The 21,560-nt window shown below is 45.0% G+C and overlaps 1 protein-coding gene across 2 annotated transcripts in view; it reads right to left on the bottom strand.

The window, feature by feature from the left end:
• Positions 1-20,114, bottom strand: part of Tmem42 (transmembrane protein 42) — a 29,727-nt gene extending 9,613 nt beyond the window's left edge. Inside the window, exons 1-3 of one of the 2 annotated variants that reach the window (XM_020163827.2) lie at positions 19,866-20,114; positions 17,800-17,946; positions 16,485-17,155 (exon numbers count right to left, since the gene is read on the bottom strand). In XM_020163827.2, the coding sequence (XP_020019416.1) occupies positions 17,015-17,155; positions 17,800-17,946; positions 19,866-20,057 (480 nt within the window). In that variant the 5' untranslated portion in view covers positions 20,058-20,114 and the 3' untranslated portion in view covers positions 16,485-17,014. Of the gene's footprint in view, positions 1-16,484; positions 17,156-17,799; positions 17,947-19,865 lie in introns of those variants that run through there. The other variant, XM_074059361.1, reaches the window with a different exon arrangement.
• Between the last annotated feature and the right edge of the window lie 1,446 nt (positions 20,115-21,560).

The raw sequence follows: 21,560 nt of genomic DNA, 5'->3' as shown, positions 1-21,560 counted from the left end.
TCTCTAATCTGACTCACATCTTTTCTTGTTCTTATTAGGCATGTGCACAACTTTATAGGAAAAAAGTAAAAGATTCCAAGAAACTCGAAAGTCTGTTCTCATCAAGCCACTCCTAGTGTTTGCCAGGGTGCACGAGGGTGTTTACCTCCACATCACCAGCAGAGTGCCCGCGGGTCCCACCTGGTAGTTCAGTGGGTGAACTACCTGCCTGGAACCCACAGATTTCAAGCACTCACTCCTGCTCGTGGCTGTCCAATCAATAGTCTACTATAGTTGCTTAAGTCTACTATGGTTCTCCACTATCCGGCAACAAACTGCTGTTAGCAGTAAATAGACTAGGAGCAATGTTGCCCAAACTCTGTACTTTTACTTTAGGTTTTTCCCTTGGTGTAGGAACAGTAAGTCTAAAAGTGCAGAGGTCTGAGGCTGCAGCCCTCTGAACAGTGCTGGAGATGTTATGGACTCACTGCCACCAGTCTTGAGGCAAGAAGACCTCTGGAGACCCTGTCAATGACCAGTAAGGGGACACAGGAGCAGTGCAAGAGACAGCTCTCAGCCAGGCTCACTAGGGTCCCACCTCAGCAAATCCTATGACCCACTAAGTGGATGTAAGGAAATCTGAGCCCTCTAAATCCTGTTTCCTAGGACTTGGATAGCTGTAGAATTTGGAGTAACCATTCTCTGGCCAGCCCAGCCCTGGAGCCAGTCCTGTTGGAATTGATGCTATGTGTATAGCCTCCCACCCTCACCCACGAGATTCCCCACATTCCCTTCTCCAGTCTGGACCCCGCCATTCTTTATTTGGGCCCAAAGAACCCAAAGCACAGATCAACTAGCAAGGACAATCTCGGTGTTTCCTTGCCACCTCGAAAACAGTACCTTCATGTCTAATGATGTTAAATGTAACTATTCCAATTTATCAGCAGTTGAGTTAAAAAAAAATTCATAGAACTACAAAAACTCCAAAAAAAGTAATGAAAACTTACATCTCCTTCATTAAGGTCAAGAATCAAAACATAGCTGCCCTGAAGCCCCAGCCCTGCATCCTCTTCCCTGGTCTCATCCCCTACCCTCCACCAAACAGGTAACCACTGCTCTCAAGCTGGTGTTATTTCCCATGATCTATTTGCACTTACTGTACAAGTGGATATTTATACACGTGCTATTGTTTTAAAGGACATTCAATTTTTGTAAAACTATCATACTGAATAGTGTCCTTCAACTTATTTTCATTCCACCTTATAGTTTTGAGGTTTAGCCACTGTGTATTATTTAATAACTTACTAATACTAGATTGTTTCCATTTTTCTCAATTATTAACACTGTAGTAATGAGCATGCATACATGTCTCCTCCCCATCTCCCCTTGGGAAGGTGTGTAAGAATTTCAGGGACTGGCATTGCTGCCCCAAAGGATATGGCATCTGTTTTCCCATTTGCAAAAATGTTTCCAAAGGTGTAACGAGGACTACAAAAAGGAAAATGCTGACCAATTAACTCTGCTTGTTAATCAAAGTGACATTTTCCACCTTTTGTCTACATGCTGGAGAGTCCAAGGTTAACTCCTTTTACTCATCAATTAAACCAGGCAGCTCTCTACTGCTTCTCTCTGACCACCAGAGAAGTAAACCTGTCAGCCAAAATGTAACTTTGGAGGTGGGGTACTTGGACACCCGGAGAATTAAGGCCAGAAGCTGTTCTGGACAGGCATTTCATCATATAGTCAAGCTCAGCCTCTGAATTCCCCTTTAAAAAGCAGACATCTTCTTTCAGAAGTGGAATAACAGAGTTTTGAAGGTTGATTCTCCTAACCTCCACTTCATCTAACAAATAATAAACCTTATTCACTTTTCCTCAAAAACTCTGCTCTTGTTATTTGTGAACTGGCATTGAGGCCAGGGGTATCAGCTTTCTGGTAACAAAGGGTTATCCTCATTTACAACCCACCAGCTGCATATGGTGGTTTTTATGGTGCTCCTCAATCTTGACCTTACTTAGTGTCTTTTGCAACCTTGTAGGAAATGGCTTCTTATTGTGTTCTCTCTAGCTTTGTCACCTACTTCAAGTGTGGAATGTTAGTGACTTTACCCAGTTATTTTAACCACCACCACAACCAAGAAAAACAGACCCATTAACCTAAAAAGTTGTGATTCCCAGCCCTGAGCAACCACTGACCTGCCTTCCATCACTGGAGTCTTTTTTGTTTTTGTTTTTGTTTTAATTTAAGAATTATGTATGAATGGAATCATAGAGCAGATATTCTTTCTTGGTGGGGGGGCTTCTTTCACTCAGCACAATTATTTTTGAGCTTCTCCATGTTGTAGCATGCATCGGTATGTAGTTCCTTTTAGGTTTTTTTGGTTTGGTTTGTTTTATTTTGCAGTACAGGGCCTCACACTTGATAGGCAGGTGCTCTACCACTTGAGCCACTCCACTAGCCCTATGCTGTTTCTTTTGTTACAGAGTAGTATTCCATAGAATGGATACTTTACTATTTGTCCATTCATATCAGTTGATGGACATTTGAGCTGTGTAAGTCTGCTCAGGGTACTATAACAAATGCTATAGACTACATGGCCTAAACAAAACATTTCTCACAGTTCTAGAGGCTGGAAATCCAAGATGAAGGTGCTGGCAAATATAGTTCATGGTGAGGACCATTTTCCTGGCTCATCTTTTTACCTTCTCAGCTTTTCTCTGTGCACACACATGGAGAAAATCCTTCCTGGGTTCTGCCCTATGACCTCAGCTAACTTGACCACCCTAAGGGTCCTGTCTTAAATATAGTTACACTAGAGTTTGGGGCTTCAACATGAATCCTGTATGGACACAATTGAGTCCATCACTGTGCCAGAATCCCTGACATAAACAACTTGAAAGGAGGAAGAATTTATTTTGCTCATGAGTTCAGAGTCTTTCATTCCATCCTGGCAGGGAGGGAGCAGTGGAGCAGAGAAGTTCCCATCATGGTGGCCAGGAAAGACTGTGCTTTCTCCTTTTCCCCCTTTGATTCCATCTGGGCCTCCAGTCTCTGGGGTGGTGTGGTCCATGTTCCCCCTTAGTTAATCCTCTCTGGAAAAGCCCTCAGACACACCTAGAGGTGTGCCTAACAATCTCCCTAGGTGCTCCTCAATCCCACCAAATTGGCCATCAAGTTAATCCATCACACATCAACAATACTGCTATGAACGAGTCTTTTTTGTAGGCCTATGTTTTCATTTCCCTGAAAAATTTCTAGGAGGGGAATGGTTAACCTTGTATGACATTGTCAAGGTGTTTTAAAAAATAGTCGTACCATTTTGCTGGGGTGTAAAACTCCAATCAGAAGTTCCAGCTGCTCCACATCATCACCAACACTTGCGATTTTCAGTCATTTAAAGTTTTGTCGTTCTGAGAGATTGGTTAGTCTCTCATTGTGGTTTTAATTTTCCTTAGTGACTAATGATGTTGGGCATATTCTCATGTGCTTATTTGTCATCTGTGTATCTTCTCTGAAGTGTCTGTTTGAACATTTTGCCCCTTGGGTTGTCTTGTTATTCAACTGTAGGAGCTCTTTACATAATCTGGGTACATGTTCTTTATCAGATATGTGTTTTCTAGTTTATGGAATGCCTTTTCCTTATTTTTTTTTCTTCCAGTGCTGGGGTTTAAACCAAGGGCCTCATACATGCTTGGCCAATTCTCTACCACTGGGCTATACCCACCCCCCAGACTCCTTGCTGTGGTTTTAATTTTAATTTCCCTTATTACTAGTGAGGTTGCATCTTTTCATATGTTTATAGCTCTACAAATTTTCCCTTGTGTGATTTATCAACCAGTATCAATGATATTCTATGACTTATGAAGGCAATGTGCTTTGCTCAACTTTCTTTTGAGGTCTTTTTTCTTTTGTCTTTTCCTTAATGATTTATAATGTCTGAAGAACTTTGAGAAAAGAGTTTCTAAGAACCCCCTCCAACCACATCCAGTCTAGAGTTATCTGTTCAAGTCTTCTTTCTGTGTCTGCATGGGTTTTCTATTGTTGAACTCTAGAACCATGTATTCTGGTTATTAATTCCTCACCAGATATGTGATTTGCAAACTTCTCTCATTCTGTGGATTCTTGTTCTCTTGATGGACGTGTCTGTCAATGCACAAAAGGTATGAATTTTATTGAGACCCAATTTATGTATTTGAGATGATTTTTCTTCTGTTGCCTGTGACTTTTAGTGCCATAGCCAAGAAATCATGACCAAATCTAATGTCATGAAGTCTTTCCCATCTTTTCTTCTAAGAGTGTTATGATTTTAGCTCCTATGTTTAGGTCTTTGACTTTTTTTGAGACAAGGTTATGCTATGTTACTGGCCTCAAACTCGCTATGTAGCTGAGGCTGGCCTTGAATTTGTGATTATTCTACCTCAGCCTTCAGAGTACTAGGATTGCAGGCATGTGCTAACACGTCCAGCTCTTTAACTTGTTAGGGTGAACAGAAGGAAGCCATGCTAGACCTGGAACCCCGTGCCCTTGAAGGTGACTTACTGGAAACTCTCCATCTGGCCCTAAAGAAAAATAGACATCCACCTTTAGCTCCACCTGGCCTAGAAGGAATGGCCCTCCCTTAAACCATGATCTTCAGAAGGTCAGAGAGCCATTGAGGATTTTCCATCCCAGTGACCTTCCTGGACTTCTTCACTCACCTCCTATATCTATCCCCAGTCTGTAAGCAGCTGTGGGCTCCAGCTCTCTTGCTGGGGACCTCTTCTGCAGGGCTTTTTCCTGAATAATAAAAACTGTCCTGGCATTGAGCTATCTTTCTGCCTCTCTCATTCTAACATAACTCATTTTAAATTCATTTTTGTAGACAATATTAAGGCCCAACTTTTTCTTTTGCATATGCACATGCAGTTTCCTCAGCATCATTTATTGAAAAGATTACCCTCTTCCAATGTGAATGGTCTTGGCATCCTTATCAAGGGTTTGTTTCTCAGCTCTCTATTCTGTGCTGTTACTGTGCTGTTAGTCTGTTCTAATGCACTTTTTGACTACATGGCTTTATAGTAAATGGAAATTAGAAAGTGTGAGGCCTACAACTTTGTTCCTTTCCAAGATTGTTTTGACTATTAAGGGTCCCTTGGGATTCCATATAAATTTTAGGATGTTTTTATTTATGCAAAACAAACCACTGGGATTTTTAAAAGATTTAAAAAAAATTTGGGGGGGTGGGACTGGGGTTTGAACTCGGTGCTTAGTGCTTGCAAAGCAGGTGCTCTTCTGCTTGAGCCACACTGCCATCTTCTTTTCCCCAGTACTGAGAATTGCACTCAGCTCCCCCACTTCAGCCTGAATTTGTTTTTAATTCTGACATTTTTAGGAATCTATAGTTTTCAACATATCTTCTTTGGAAAGATAATTTTACTGCTATTTAGATAACATTTTTGATATCTTTAGATGTCATTTTATTTGGATCTTTTATTCCTTAGATATCTCCAGATATCCAATTTAGATAAATTTTATTCCTTCTTCTTGCCTAATTGCTCCGGCCAGGACTTCCAGGGCTATGTTGAATAAAAGGGGTGAAATGAGGCAGGCTAAATTAGGGAAAGCTCGGGACTCAAAGAAAAATATTACATCTCAGATTAACCATGCTTTAGCTCAGGGACCACCCTCACCTGGCAGGAAACCACCCATGCCCCTCCCCACTCAGTATTGGATGGGAATCACCTGGTTCCTCCCCTCCCATAGGTTAGCATAAGTTTTAAAAAGTACCCGAGAAAGAAAAGCATGCTCTCGGCTTCCAGATTCCACCTGCACCCACCCTTTTGTATTTCCCTTCCCTAACTTTTAATAAACTCCATTTATACCCATGTGTCCTGCAATGGATTCTTCCCATGAGACACAAAGAATGTGGAAGTCTTCTGCACTAGTGCCTTTAACAGTTTTGAAGCCAGTCAGGGGAAATGGTGAGCCTCCAAACCCTGCACCTTAGAGGATCATTTTTACTTCTTTTTTTCTATTTTTCCTTCTGCACAGCCAAGGGAATGTGCTGAACTCTGCCCTTGGGAATGCAGCTGGGAAACCGTGTTGTCCACTCAATATGCAGGCTGCCCTGTGGGTCATATTGTGGGGGCAGACAGCCTGCAGAACCCAGCAGTGTCTGTCTGCCCAATGCGTGCTTCCCCCACGGATTGGGGATCACAGAGAATGGGTAGGCTACATAAAGCCACAGCACCCTTCTCTTTTCCTACCCCACCATCCCTTCCCCATCCTGTGCCATGTATGCGGCAACACCCCTGCACTCCAAGCCCATAGGCTCACTCTACCAAAAATGCATGTGTAGACACTGCTTGCCAGGGTCTCTAACCCCAAGACCCTCCTAGTCACTAGCCCAGGAGGCATGCCAGCCATGGTGGCTGTTGCTCCAGCCATGGTGGCTGTCACTCCAGCCACTCAGGCTGGATTCCTCTAACCTATCCCAGGCCATGAGCCACAAGGCAGGGAGCATGCCCCAGGCCTTAAATTGCCTTTGGAAGGTGCTGCCAGAAAATGGCCTTGGAGGTTTGCCTCTGGCAGGAGAAGATTTAATGACAGTAACAGTAAAGTTTGTTGGGAAGAGAGTGTGCTTTCAGCAGACTGAAGGCAGGTTGTCTCTAGAGAGAAACGGGGTCAGGTTTTAAGGTTGAAATATTTCCTAAGAAACTCTTAGCTTTGGGTCCTTTTGGTCCCTAGGGTGGTTTCCTGGATTTGGGTCATTGTCTTGTTGAGAGAGACATTGGGAAATCTATTAGTTCCTGCTCTAATTGATGGAGAATTTCTGTTTGAAATTCCTAGCCTTTGCTCTGTCTAGCTCCTAGGTTTGGGTCTTTGTTTTGTTGAATTCACTTGTGAAAACCTCCCTGCTCCAGACAGTTGAAGTTTAGGGTGTGGACTACTACTCATGGGTAGAGAGTGAAGCTTCAGGGTAGTGGCTAACTTTAGAACACCCTGTGATAGCCTCTAGGTTCTGGCTACCTGATCTTAAAAAGAGATTAGTAGAGTTGGAAAGTTAAATTAAAATGATTTCTTCTATCTTCTTCTCATGGCCACCACTTATTCTTACCTGCTGCCTATTAGAGGAAAAAGGGATGCATGCCTGTGTCGTCCCCCCGCCCCAAGTCAACTGGCCCCAGCAGCAGCAGCAGTAGCAGCAGCAGCACCCACGTGCCCATACCAAGAGCCTGCTGCCACTGTCAGGAAGCACACGACCTAGCAGGCTGAGGGAGCAGCACAGACAACACAAGCCTCAGGTCCAAACGGAAGGGGCTGGCGCCCTTCAGTGATGGGCTTGAGATTATTTGCCAAATTCTAAAGATCGTTTCTAAGTCTCCTTTCTTTAAGAAGCTAACAAGGACTTGCCTGCCTAGCAAATGTGAGGTCATGGGTTCGAATCCCACCTTAGTTTGTCTTATTTGGTCTCTTTATTAGGAACTCTATATGGGCAGTAACACCAGTCTCTCAAGGATAGATGTCTTTTATTCCTGTAACAGACTGCTATTTGAGCCTGTATATTGCAGGTAACAGGTCTTTGTGTTCCATCTGAAAGTCCCTTAGGAGAAACCATTGGTCGCAGGGAGTGTTGTCACCATCCACAAGTCCAGCACCATCCTGCCACTTCCTAGGGACAGAAAACTCATGGATGATGCCACCTTGCCATGCTCTAGAAAAATTGTAACTTGGGGTTAAAATTCTCTAATATAGTTTTTATACATGTTGCTTTTAATGCATTAATCTGTTAAGGATTAGACAAAGAATAGAGTATTTGTGTTAAAAATCTGTTACAAACTACTTAAGAATCTAGCTGACTAACCTACTAAAGATAGTAACAAAAATGATTTATTTAAGAGTGCACTCTGAATTAATGTGATTGTTTTGTGTGTCACTGTGGGTGTTTTCTGTATATGTCTTTGTGTCCTACCAACTGTGGCCACTGAATTTTTTTATTTTTTGAGCTTCGTACATGGTGCTTATATTTGATACTCTTTGGCACGCATAGGTCAAAACATCTCTGTGTGTGTTTAGATGTCTTTAGGACAGTTCTTAAGCTATTTTTATAAAGTTAACGTGCACAACTGTCTCAAAAGTTACCTAAAGTTCTAATCCCAACCAGCCCTAACTACCCTCTGCTTTAGGACTACAAGAAAATTTATGGACAATAATCTGTTTCATTCTATTGTGAGTGCAATTTACATTCAACTTTATTTATAATTATGTTTATTAACCCATGTGTTCTTATAGGTTACTATTATATTAAAAAAAAGACTAATGCACTATGGGTTTGTGTTTTATCAAAATAACTGTCCAGGATTTTTGGTGCTGTAGGCTGATACAAAATTTTACCAAAACCAAACAAAAGTTCACTCTCCAGATGGGATGATAAAACCTTAAGTTTTTATAGGGGTCTACTAAAAGGTGATTAATCCTAAAATACCAAATTATGTGTGTCATTAACTCTCGATGACTGAGCCTGTTATTTTTGGGCTCCAGAGAATACATGCAGGTCAAGAACAACCCTGGCATATGTCCAAGCTAGTCTAGGATGTGATTTCTTATCAATATCCAAGCCATGACTCTCAGTCATTGGGTTCCCTAACTTTATGATTACTCCCTTATCTCTTATACTGTATCTAATAATGAGACATTAATCTTACTGGTTTATTATCTTTTTAGAAAATAAACATGTTCCCCCATTCTTCTCAGTTTACTTTGGTGCGATTTGGATTCTGCACTAGTTACAAAAATTCCTATTAAGATTTTTCCCTTTTAAAACTCAACAGATTATCTTCCTTTATATTGTTATCTTTTCACTTTTCATGTTGTTTTTAGTATTGGCCTCTTTGCCCAGTGTGTAATAGTTCCAATGCAAGCCCATGAAAAGTAACTCTAGCAAGTGCTTATCCGTCAACCAGGACAGACATTCTTAAGTACTGGGGTCGTTTTGCATTTTCCTTGTAAACACTTTATAACTGGTGTCTGCTGACCCTTTACAATTTAAAGAAGTCAGTACATTTATGGGACAATTTTATCTAATTAAGCCCAGACTAAGAGCCATTTTTTAAAATAAATCTCTTTGTTGCTTAATTTGGCCAAAAAGGCCACGTAGACACTGATTTCTGACCTGTTTGATGTGTTACTTCCCCTCCTTGGTGGGGCAAATCTGACTGTGGAGGAAGCTGACTTTCCAGAGGCTACTCCTGGCTCTAGTGGACAAAACTGCCAAATCTGCAAGCTCTTCAGGGACGACTGTCCAGAGGAATAGTTGAGAGGGTGCGACCCCCAAGTAGCCGGCGTCTGCCGCCTTCTTAGAGCAATTGGCATGGCCACCACAAAAGAGGCCTCTCCAGATCTAGATGGAGTCAACTGTGCCAGGCTTCTAAAAGTAACCAAAGCTGAGAGACTTTAAAAGGGGTGCTTATGCATGTGCTCTTGTATTTAAGCCTTCCAAGCTTCTGGCAAAAGCCAAACTCATGTCTTTGGCCAAGGCCTTCTGTTTAAGCAAAATCAATACAATGTTCAATGGTACCTAACTTCTGCTTAAAGACACAGTGAGTCTTCTTTCTGTACAGAACTGACTCACTGATGCTTACCCTCTACTTGGATTGGCACCTTCCCCCTGTATACCTGCTCTCTAATATAAATGTTACCCCCAATCAGTCCTTAACTGCTCACTACAATGGCACTCCAGAGGGCCATTCAAGGGTTAAAAATAGCTACAGGTATAAATACCTATAGAAAAAGTAACCATAAGACTTTGTCACTTTTTAAAATAAAAACTTAGATTCTTATCCTTCCTGCTACAAGTGGCAGGGCCCTTTCTGATGCTCCTATCCTTGTTAATATTTGGGTCATGCCTTCTAAACCAGGTTTATCTCTTCTAGAATAAAAGCTTTAGGACCCAAATCATGAGGCAAAAGGGCTATTGATCTTTACAGATGAACAAGGTCTCCGTGAGCAACCCAGATCTCCATGAGGAAAACTTGACTGTGCTGGACAATAATTCAGACACCTTGTGTCCAAATGAGCCCCAAAGGAAAGAAATAGGAGAGACAACTTCCCCTTGTAGGTGGGGTCTGCTGCCCCTTGTCAGCTCAAAGCAGATCCTGAAGATGGACTGGCCCCCTTCGTCAACCCCAAAAAGGAATTTTTTGGAGTAATCTTTCGGGAATTTGAATCATGCTAAATTATGAAAAGCTTGGAACACATAGAAGAAAGATTACAGCAGTGGGTAGCAGGGAGAAATGGCCCAAACAGTGTATGCACATGTGAATAAATGAATAAAAAATTAAAAAAAGAAAAAAGATTACATCTCAGATTAACCATGATTTGGCTCAGGGACCACCTTCACCTGGAAGAGAACCACCCATGCCCCTCCCCACTCATTGATTATTGGATGGGAATCACCCCTCCCATAGATTAGCATAAGTTGTAGAAGTACCTGAAAAAGAAAAGCGTGCTCTGTCTCCAGATTCCACCTGAGCCCCAGCATGCTCTCCTTTGTATTGTCCTTTCCTAACTTTTAATAAACTCCACTTATACTCATGTGTCTTGTGATGGATTCTTCCCATGGGATACAAAGAATCTGGAAGTCTTCTAATCACAGATTGCACCAGCAGGCATCCTACCGTGGTTCCTGAGCTTAGAGGAAAGACTTTCAGTCTTTCACCGCTGACTATGATGCCAGCTGTGGGTTTCAAATCTTGCCCATCTATCATTCCTTCTATTTCTAGTTGAGGTTTTTTTTTTTTAATCATGAATGAGATTTATAATTTGTCAAACACTTTTTCTGAATCAATGGAGAAGATCCAACATTCCCTGCTGAATCTAATCCAGTCAGGCTCTTTCCTCCACCATTCTTCAAAACTTCTCTTATCAAAGTCACCCCTTTGCTGGTGACCATTTCTCAATCATCAATTTATCTGACTCTACAGCAACATGAGCCTGAGTGATCACTGCTTTCTGTGACGATGAGCCAGCCTGCCATACTTGACTGGTTAGCCACCTCATTGGTTATTTCTTCTTAATTCACCTTGTCAGTTCCTCCACATTTCTCTGACTTCTAAATGCTGGGGTGTCCAGGCCCGGTCTCTCCTCTCTAGATCTATCCAACTCATGGCTTCAGATACCTTCTCTATGCAGATGACACTCAGATTTCTCCTTGACCTATAAACCACATGTCCTACTGTCCCCCAGCACCTTAACCTGGCTGTATTATTTCAAGTATCTTAAAACAAACAGGTTCAAACTCTTGATAGTCTTGCCCAATCAGATTCTTCTCATAGCCCTCTTCATTACTGCTATCTTCATTCTTAAATTGCTCAGGCCAAAACCACATGGTTGACCTTTTCTTTCATACCCATACCTGAGCCATCAGAAAGTCCTGTTGGAGCTGCCTTAAAAATACATTATTTAGGGCCTGATCACTTCTTAGCACCTTCTCTGCTACCAAAGCCTCCTTTCATCTAATGGCTGTAGTAGCCTCCTAACAGGTCTCCCTGCTTCTACTCCTACCCTCTGTAATTCTCGATATGATAGTGATTCTTTTTTTTGGGAGGGGGGACACAGTACTGAGGTTTGAACTCAGGGCCTTGTGTTTGCTAGGCAGATGCACTTGAGTCACTCAGCCAGCCCTGTGTCTGTGTGTGTGTGTGTTGGTTATTTTTGAGATAGGGTCTTATAAACTATTTGCCCAAGCTTGCTTTGAATCTCAATCCTCCTGATCTCTTTCGAATAGCTAGGATTATAGATGTGAGCCACTGGTTCCCAGTGATTGTGTTCCCTTTAAAATATTAGTTAGAGTCAGGAGTGGTGGTACACACATAATCATAGCACTTGGGAGGCTGAGGCAGAAGGATTGTGAGTTTGAGGCCAGCCTGAGCTATATAGGAAGACCCTGTCTCAAGAAAAACATTTAAACAAGGAATGGAGGTATGGCACAAGTGGTAGAGTGCCTGCTTTGCAAGTGTGAAGCCCTGAGTTCAAACCCTAGTCCTGCCCAAAAAAAAAAAAAAAAAAAAAAAAGACATAATTTTAAAAAGCTGAGCTTGGTGGCTCACACCTGTAATCCTAGCTACTCAGGAGGCAGAAATCAGAAGGATGGCAGTTTGAAGCCATCCCAGGCAAATAGTTCATGAAACCCTGTCTTGAAAAAAACCCATCACAATAAAAAGGGGTGGGGGACTGGTGGAGCAGCTCAAGGTGTAGGCCCTGAGTTCAAGCCCCAGGACAGTAAAAAAGAAAAACAAAAACAAAATAGTCCAGCTCTCTTCTGTACACTTAAGAGTCAAAGTTCAGAGTCCTATCAATGGTCTTAACAAGCATGGCATTATCTGGATTCTGTCACATTTTGACTTGGCAATGGATTCTCTGACATGATATCAAATACAAAAGAAAAAAAATTTGAATTCATCAAAATTAAAAACTTCTGATCTCAAAAGACACCATCAGGAAGAAGACAACCCACAAAAAGGGAGAAGTATTTGCAAATCATATATATTAAGGATCTGTACTTAGAGTATTTAAAAAACTCTTACCACTCAATAATAAAAACATAACCCAGTTTGAAACAGGTGAAGCTCCTTCATCTCTGTGCTTTATGTTCTTGACTGCTATGCTGCAACAGTGGGGGGATGTCGCTAAAAGCAGGAGGTGCAGGCTGAGGCCACCCTCCCTGACTATCTAGGGATTACTGAAGGCACAAGGCCGGTGTTCAGTGGGCAGCAGGTGAGGCCTCTTGAAGCTGCTCAGGCAGGGGCACTCTGTCCCAATGTGCCTCCCTCCTCTTGCCCTTCCCTAGGATTAAATGTGGAGTGGGTTAGTGTGGGCTGCCCTTTGGAATGTTGAGGGCTATATGGGAGCAGAGATAGCTCAAGGCAGTGAATAGTGTCCCAAGGGTAAGGGTCTGAGTGTGGGAAGTTTTGGCCAGGACTGCCTCAGCCCCTCCCTTCAGACTGGAAGCAAAGCACAAGCCTGAGTTCTGCCACCCTCTACCCCACCCCAGCATTGCCTAATTTCCTGGGTTGTGCTCAGAGAAGAGCCAACTTCTTGCCTCCTTCCTCTAAGACAGTATATCTGGGAAAACCTGGAAGGAGTGGGGACACCCCTAACCCAGTCACAGAGACTGAGACTAAAGTACCACTTGATAAAGACCTCCAAGTGAGGTCTAAATAGACATTTCCCGAAAGATGATGTATAAAGAACCAATAAGCACAGAAATGATGCCTGACACTGTTAGTCACTATGGAAATGCAAATAAAAACCACAGTAGGATACCTCTAGGATAGCTATAATGGGGGTAGGGGGTGAATATGATCAAAGTATATTGTGCGCATGTATGAAAATGTCATCATGAGGCCCATTATTTTGTAAAATTAATACATGGTAATAAAAACCAAAAAAGATGGACATTAATAGTTTTGTCAAGGACATCGAGAACAAGAACACTCATATTTTGGTAGTACTGCTTAAACTCAGGGCTTCACACTTGCTAAGAAGGCACTCTACGGTTTGAGTCACACCTCCAACAGAACATTCATACTTTAATGGTTGGAATGTAAAGGTGCAGACTGTTTGAAAAGTCTGGTAACTCCCCAAAAAGTTTAGCATAAAGTTATCGTGGCCACTTCTAGGTATATATACAATAGAACTGAAATCACATGTACACACACACACACACACACACACACCCTGTACACAAATATTTATAGCAGCATCATTTATAATGGTTCCACTGTGGAAACAATCCATATGTCCACCTCATGATCAATGGATAAGATGAAATGTGGTATATCCACAGAATGGGATGGTACTGATCCATAGAAAGGAATGAAGTACTGATATGTGTTACAATAAAAACATTATTCTAAATGAAACAAAGCCAGATACAAAAGCTGTATGATTCCACTTATGTGAAATGTCCAGAATCAGCACCATAGAGACAGAAAGTGGATTCATGATTGCCAGGGTCTGGGATGTGGGTGGGAGGGAACAGAATGATTGTTACTGGGTATGAAAGTTTCTTTCGGTAGTGAGAGATGCTCTGGAATTAGTGACAGTGGTTGAAAACCTTGCGGATACAGAGAAAAAACTGAGTTGCACACTTTAAAAAAGAATGAAGCTGGGCACTGGTGGCTCATGCCTGTAATCCTAGCTATTCAGGAGGCAGAGACCAGGAGGATCGAGGTTCAAAGACAGCCCAGGACCCTATCCTGAAAATACCCAATACGAAAAAAGGACAGGTGAAGTGACTCAAGCAGTAGAGCGCCCACCTAGCAAGCGAGTCAAATCCCAGTACCACCCAAAAAAAAAAAGGAAGATAGAATTAAGAGTTAGGCACCAGTGACTCATACTACTTGGGACTCAAGCAGCAGAGTACCTGCTTTGAAAGCACAAAGCCCCAAGTTCAAATCCCAGACCCAAGAAAGAAAGAAAAAGGGAAGGAGGGAGGGAGAGAGGGAAGGGAGTGTGTTATGGCCAGGTGCTGCTGGCTCACGCCTGTAATCCTAACTACTTGGAAAGCAGAGATCAAGAGGATTGAGGTTTGAGTCCAGCTCAGGCAAATAGTGAGACCCTATCTCAAAAACACCGAACACAAAAAAGGGCTGATGGACTGGCTCAAATGACAGAGTGCTTACTTAACAAATATGAGGCCCTGAGTTCAAATCCCAGTACTGCCCACCAAAAAAATAAGTAAAATAAGAAACAAGAATGGAAACAAAACATAGTAACTGCCCTATCAGGCCACTGGCTATAGAATCTGATGTCAAACTGCCAGCTCCCAAGCAAACAAAATAAAGCTCAAACCATCATTCAAGATTCACATCACAAAGATAAATATTGATATTCTCTTGAGAAGAGAATAAACTGCATCTCAAGTATTCACATGAATGGAATCATAAGCCACACAGCCTCTGAAACGAAGAAAGAACTATGGTGAATGCTCCCTATCTTCTTAGATGGTGAGTCACACTGCTCTTTCTGAAAAATGATCCATCTTCTTCCTGTATCTTGTGACCACAGGCATATCTGTTGACTCAACAGTCTACAGCACCTTAGGTCAACACTAATCCAGGAGGTATCTGGATGGGAGGCAGGGTCCCCTCAAGGACAATGCCTGCTCCAAGATAGACTTCTTGTCCTTGTCATGGGCTTCCCAGGGAGGCCCTATCACTGGCACTCAGCAGTTTTTACATTTGACCTTGGTTGACCTATATGGAAATACATCCTGCAGTCCTGCATGGCCTTCATCTTCCTCACTGCTTAGAAACTAGAGCAGGGTATAGAACATGTAACAAGAGGCCTCTAAGATTTGGGTATGCTATTAGTATGAAATGGACTCCTCTACCACAGGGCCTCTCTGGCCTTGACCATGCTGATTTGGGAGGCAGGTCAGTTACAAAGATTAAGAGTGAGGCCTAGAGTCATTCTCTGGGATGACATGGTCATTCTGGCATTCATTAGCTATGTGACATAGGGAAAATTATTTCACCTGTCCCTGAGCCCCTTACCTCTGAGATGGGAATAAGAGGATCTTTTTCATGGGGTGGCCATTAGGCTTCAATGTGCCAATGTGGACTAATCAATTAGCATTCTATGAATCAGGCTTTGCCCAGGCCCCCATGAATGCTCAAAGGCGTTTTGAAGTAGGAGCGGGAGTTTATTGTCAAGGAGAGGGGCAGGTGAAGAGACTCCATGGCAAAGGAGAGAACAAGTGCAAAGCATGGTGGCAGGAATGGCCCTTGTAGACTTGAGAACCTTTGAGACCAGATGCTGGAGTGAAATGACTACAGCATGCAGGAGCAGGTTGGGGAGATGGGGACTAAGAGAAGATTATCATGGGAATAGCGGAGGAGAGCCAGGCCCTGGTTAGCAGAAGCAGTGAGCCTATGTCAGAAAGTACCTGGGAAGAGAGAGATGCAGGCATTGCATGGGTGGGACAAAGGACCTGGACAGCTCCTTCACTGTTCTAGCCTCCTGGCCACCAGGTGCTCTCAACTTCAGTGAGTTTATAAAGAAGGCTTGGAGACATCAGGAGCCCAGGGAAGAAGTGGAGCAGGTGGGCTGTGCAGCAGAAGACAGGCAGTATGCAGACGGCCCTGCACTAGGAATGGCATGCATGTGGCTATAAGACACCAAAAGAACCCAAGAGAGCTGGGAAGGAAAAGCAAAGCACAGAAGAGACCTAAAGGGAAGAGGTGGGGGCACTCCTGGGCCACTTCCCTTTCTTAACAAAGTAAATGAACAAGAGCTCCAAAGTGATGTGCAACTTTGCTCTTTCACAGAGTGGACAGACAGCTTCCATTCCAAGAGCTCTGGCCTGGCTTGCTCAGGAAGGAACGACAGTGGTAGAGTCCTCGGCCACTACGGACCAGCACTGCCAAGCTCACCCCAGTCCACCTGTCCCATGCCAAGAATTTCAACTCACCCTGGCTGCTCCCTCAAACTCCAAAACCAAAAGAGAATTAAGATTCCATAGCTTTAACTTACCAAAAAGTATTTATTATCCCAGGTTTCCTTGTCTTCCCACCATACATAAACATGATGCAGTTGGCCCAATACATCAATATGGGGCTGTCAGAAAGCCGCCCAACCCCAGGTGCTGACTCTAGAGGTGTAAGAGGGATCTTGGTCAGGTGACAGGACTGGTTACAACCATACACAAAGCCGAGTGACCCCAGGATCTCAGCTTCTGCCAGGGCTCAGGTGGGCAGTGGGCCCGGGAGCATGAGAATCAAAGCCCAGTACAGACACCAGCAAGGGGTGGAGAGCAGAACACTGTGGGCTGCCTCCCTGCACAGGGTTTGGCTTCCCTCAAGGCTTGAAGATCAGAGGCCCATTCCCTTGGGAGCAGGGTTGGCCAGAAGGCCGGAGCTGGTCTGGCCTCTCCCTGTAGCCATTGGTCAGAAGACTGTGTGCCCAGGCCGCTCAGGAAGCAGTCCCATACACCAACCCAAGGCTGGTCCATCCAGCCCATGGGTTACTTTCACTGGTCCATCCAGCCCATGGGTTACTGCTGCTTCTGTGGAAGGGCCTTCCAGGCGGGTGGGAGCTTCCTGTGGATCAGGGTGAGCCCACAGAGGATGAGGAATATTCCTCCCCACCACAAGACCTCTTGGCACTCTCCATACAGCACGTAGCCCAGGAAGGCCTGCAGGCAGAGACAGCTGTGAGTGCCTCGGCCTCTGAGAGTGGACACTATCAACTCCCCAGAGGCTGACTTACTCCCAGTGGGGGCCAGAATCAAGGTCTGGAGCCAAAAACTTGAGAATTCACACTCAACAGTCACCTTCCCCAAGTCACTCCATTCACTTGTCTTCCCAAAAGAAGTGGGACTATACTGCACTGGAGCCCAAGAGAGTCCCAGGTCGGGGCCTAGCATACAGCTGGTTCCTGGAGTTCACTGACCGAAGCTGGGACAGCAGAGCCTTCCTCCCTCTTCAAGACTGACTGGGCTTAGGTCCACTTTGTTGACCTTACCAGAAGGAACCTCAACCCTCTATAGTTCATGCTTGAGTTCCCAGACCCCTGGGAGACAGCAAAGTTGCCAAGAAGCTTCAGTCAGAGGGTTCCTATCTGGAGAGGCAGCAAGTACATAGACTTTTGACAGTCAGTTTTCGTATCTACCTAACCTGAGAAGTCCTCCATGTTTAATTGCTCCACTACTAGAGCCACATCCCAACCTCTGCTTTACTTCCTGTCCTTCCTCCAGTCTGGGCAAGCAGGGGTTCCCCAAGGACAACTCACCCAGAACCCAGATTTCGGACAAGGGCACCATACTCTCAGGCTACTCACCGAGCTGAGGATGTTAGAAAACGTCACTGTGACAGATGCAATGGCTGAAGACATGGAGAAACTGAGGCCCCGGCTAAAGAAGGTCCACATCAGAGAATTGGTGCTTGCCATTGCAACAATGCCTAAGATGCATAAGCCCATGTTTGCCTGCAGGAGAAAAGTGTTTTTGCGACAACAGCCATGGCCCCTGCAGGCAGTGTGACCTGCAGCACACCCAGGGTCATGGCTGCTATAGCCAAATCCCTACAGGGATCACACCATAGATTGTCCCAAGCCCTCACGGGAAGCAGACCCATCTTATCATGACACCAACTTGAGAAAACCTGGCTGGCCACATGACATTGAGTAGAAGCAAAGTGCTCATCCAGAACAAGCATTTTCTGTTGAACATGAAGCCCTATTGGTGGCACAAGGACAGTGCTTGAAGATCAGTCCCAGAGGACAAGTAGCTGTTATTGCTTACGCAGTACGAGAACAGGGGTGTGTCTCTTCCTCCGTGGGTACAGGCGAAGCATGAATTAGCCAACTCTGCCTGCCCCCCACACCCCACTCAGTGCAGGTTACAGCCCATTAAGCCAAATGCTCTGCACATTCTTCAACATTTCCTCTGTTCTAGGACTTGAAAAATGTTTTCAAGGCATTTTTGTTTATTCCTCTACTTCATTCTACTGATAAAGGGCCAGGGGCATTAAGTAACTTGCCTAGTGCTGAGCAGTGCCAGGATTCAAACCCAGGCAATGTGACTCCGTACTCTTAAAACAGTATACAGCCCTTCCTGGCTGAGGTCCTCTGACTGGGTCACCCAGGCTTCTTTGAGAACGTGCAGATTTTTTCCTTTCCTTCTTTTTTGGTCAGATTGGGATTCGAACTCAGAGCTTTGCATTTGCAAAGCCTGTGCTCTACTGCTTGAGTCACTCCTCCAGTTCATTTTGGTCTGGTTATTTTGGTGATGGTATCTCTTGAACTACTTGCCAGGCGTAGCCTGAAACCATGATCCTCCTGATGTCAGCCTTCCAAGTGGCTAGGATTACAGATGTAAGCCACGGGTGCCAGCTTCCCTTCCTTCTTTCTTAAAAGGAGAAAGCCTTGAGAAACTAGAGGATCTTTAGAATCCTCCTACACATCGGATATGAAGACCTCCTTGCTTGGCTTTGAGTGACATGGCCACTTCCTCCAAGGGCTGGGTCCATGTAGACATCAAACTTTTCCGTTGTAGGTTTCCTAAAGCATCTTGGGCATTCTGGAAAGGAGTATGCTCCTGTAACTTACATAAAGACATCCTATGGACCAGTGGTAGTCTGGATTAAATAAAGGGTTACAAACACCAGATCACAAGGAAAAGAGAAGCTTCATGGTCCGTGGGGTCATTCATTTTACTTTGGACCACTTACACCAGGAATTTATACCCAACGGGATACTAATTTCAAGCTTGATAACTCCCATGGAATTAGCCATAAATAGACTGAAACCTAAATTGTCAGTCCCCTGTTCAAGTCAGGTCCTACCCATGGGGTGAAGGTGCAATGCAACCCCTCTATCAAGTAAAGGATGACATAAGACCTTGGAAGAGCAGGGCACCGAGGTGGACCTGATCACACGGGGCTGGCCCAACAGAAATTCTCGGAGGCAGGGGACCGCCCAAACGGTACTTTCAGGGTTCCCTTATTCTAGGGTATCCCAATTTGCCTGGCAGTTTGTAAACCAGAGCACCCGTGAACGATGAACAAAGAGATGGGCAACAAGTTCCTCATCTAGATTCACGTGCAGAGAAAGGCTGAGCACAAGGGACTTAAAGTGAAAGGTAGGACATGGAGGTCCTCCCCGAGAGTGAGCTAGGCCACCGGAAGGAATGTTTACGTGCCTGCTAAGGGAAGAGGCCTCAGTGCCCCGCGTCTCCTCCCGACCACACTGGACGCCGGGATGGCTACACCCGAGCGCGGCATGCTCTCCCGCCCACCCACCCAGCTGCTCGCGGCGCGCGGGGTGACGCGGCCCCGCGCCCCCGGCCCGCAGCACCCTCCGACCCCGTCCCTCCCCGCCCGCCGCAGCGCCGCCCCGGGCTCCACCTCGCTGCCGAAGGCCAGCTTGGCGGCGGCGGCGGCCAGGGCCCCGAACGCGCCGGCGCACAGGCAGTTGAACACGCCCCAGAAGCGGCGCCGCATCGCGCCGGCCTGGAGGTGCGGGGGGAACTCGGCCGGCGTGTCGGGGTAGGCGGCCGCCGACACCGCACCGCCCGGGGACTGCGGCCTCGCGGCCATGGCGCCCACTGCCGCCCGCTCGCCGCAGGCCGACCGCTGTGCACTACGCGAGCTCACGTGACCGGCTCCCACGTGACGCGGAAGCGGCGGCCCGCCGAGTTCGCGGGGGCGGGGCGATGTCGGGAGCGCGCCCGGGTCCTGCGCAGCCGGGCACGGCGTTGTGTATAAAGAGTCGTAGTTGCTGCCCCGTCCTACTCTAGAGCTTGCTTAAAATACCCAGTCCCGGGCCGCGCAGATCCTCTGAGCACACTCACCCGCACCTTCCGAGGTTCCAGACCTAGAAAGAGGCTTAGGGCTCCCACGCTACATAGGAAATTCAGAGGATGTGGATAAGCGGTGAAAATAGATCATCCATAATCAGGAGTCATATTACTTCTACTCTCGTATGCGCTTGCATATTTAAAATGTCTTTATTGTAGGACTGGTGGAGTGGCTCAAGCGGTAAGAGTGCCTGCCTAGCACGTGTGAGGCCCTGAGTTCAAACCCCAGTATTGCCAAAAAAAAAAAAAAGTCTTCATTTTAAGAAGTGCATGTCCTTGGGCTGGCGGAGTGGCCCAGGTGCTAATGCGCCTGTAGCAAGCATGAGGCTGCAGTCAAACCCCAGTACTATTAAAAAAAAACAAAAACAAACCCCAAAACAAAATCTTGTCTTTGGGGCTGGGGATGTATCTCAGTGTAGCACACTTGCTTATCAAACATGAGGCCTTGGGTTTGTTCAATCCCCAGCATTGGAAAAAAAAATTATCAAAAAGTACATGCCCTCGAACAAAGTGCTGTTGAAATGTATAAGCTACTGTTGTGGTCACTGATAAACAGAAAGTCCAGATTCTTTTACTACGTGGATGAATCCAGGCAGGACGGGTGGGGGAAAAGTTACAGCCATGGTGGGCCAGGTATGAGGCAGACGCAGGGAGAGAGTGCGCTTTCTGTATCCAGGTGCTTTTAAAAATCAGCGCTAACTTATGGAGGAGAAAAACCTGGGAGATTCTTGATCACCAATAATTGGCAAGTGGGAAGGGGTATGGAGGGGGGTCCCTGGGCTAGGGTGGTGGTTCCAGCTAAGGGGCGAACAAGCTGCGCTTATTTGCCTCGCTGCTATTAAAAATTGTTTTGTGGGCTGGTGGAGTGGCTTCAGCGGTATAGCACCTGCCTAGCAAGTGTAAGACCCTGAGTTCAAACGCCAGTACCACAAAAAATAAATAAAAATTAAAAAATTTTGCAGTGAGGGGAAGATTCAGAGAGAGAGAGAGAGAGAGAGAGAGAGAGAGAGAGAGAGAGAGATTGAGAGAATGTTCAATCTAAAATATAAAGTCAGAAGAAGAGTCCAGGTCTTTCGCCATCTTAGCCTACTTCAGTACTATTTCCACTGTCCAGGAAAATTACTATTAATGAGTCAGATTACAAGAACCTGCCTCTCACTGGGGCAGGAGTTAAGCATTGTTAAAGCACTGCTAATGTTAATGAGGAACACTTATTTTTGCACCTATTAATGTTTATTTTTCT

This window comes from Castor canadensis, chromosome 17 (genome assembly GCF_047511655.1).
Source record: "Castor canadensis chromosome 17, mCasCan1.hap1v2, whole genome shotgun sequence".
Classification (NCBI taxonomy): domain Eukaryota; kingdom Metazoa; phylum Chordata; class Mammalia; order Rodentia; family Castoridae; genus Castor; species Castor canadensis.
The sequence above is the reverse complement of the archived record's forward strand: the minus strand, read 5'-3'. Positions and strand labels throughout refer to the sequence as shown.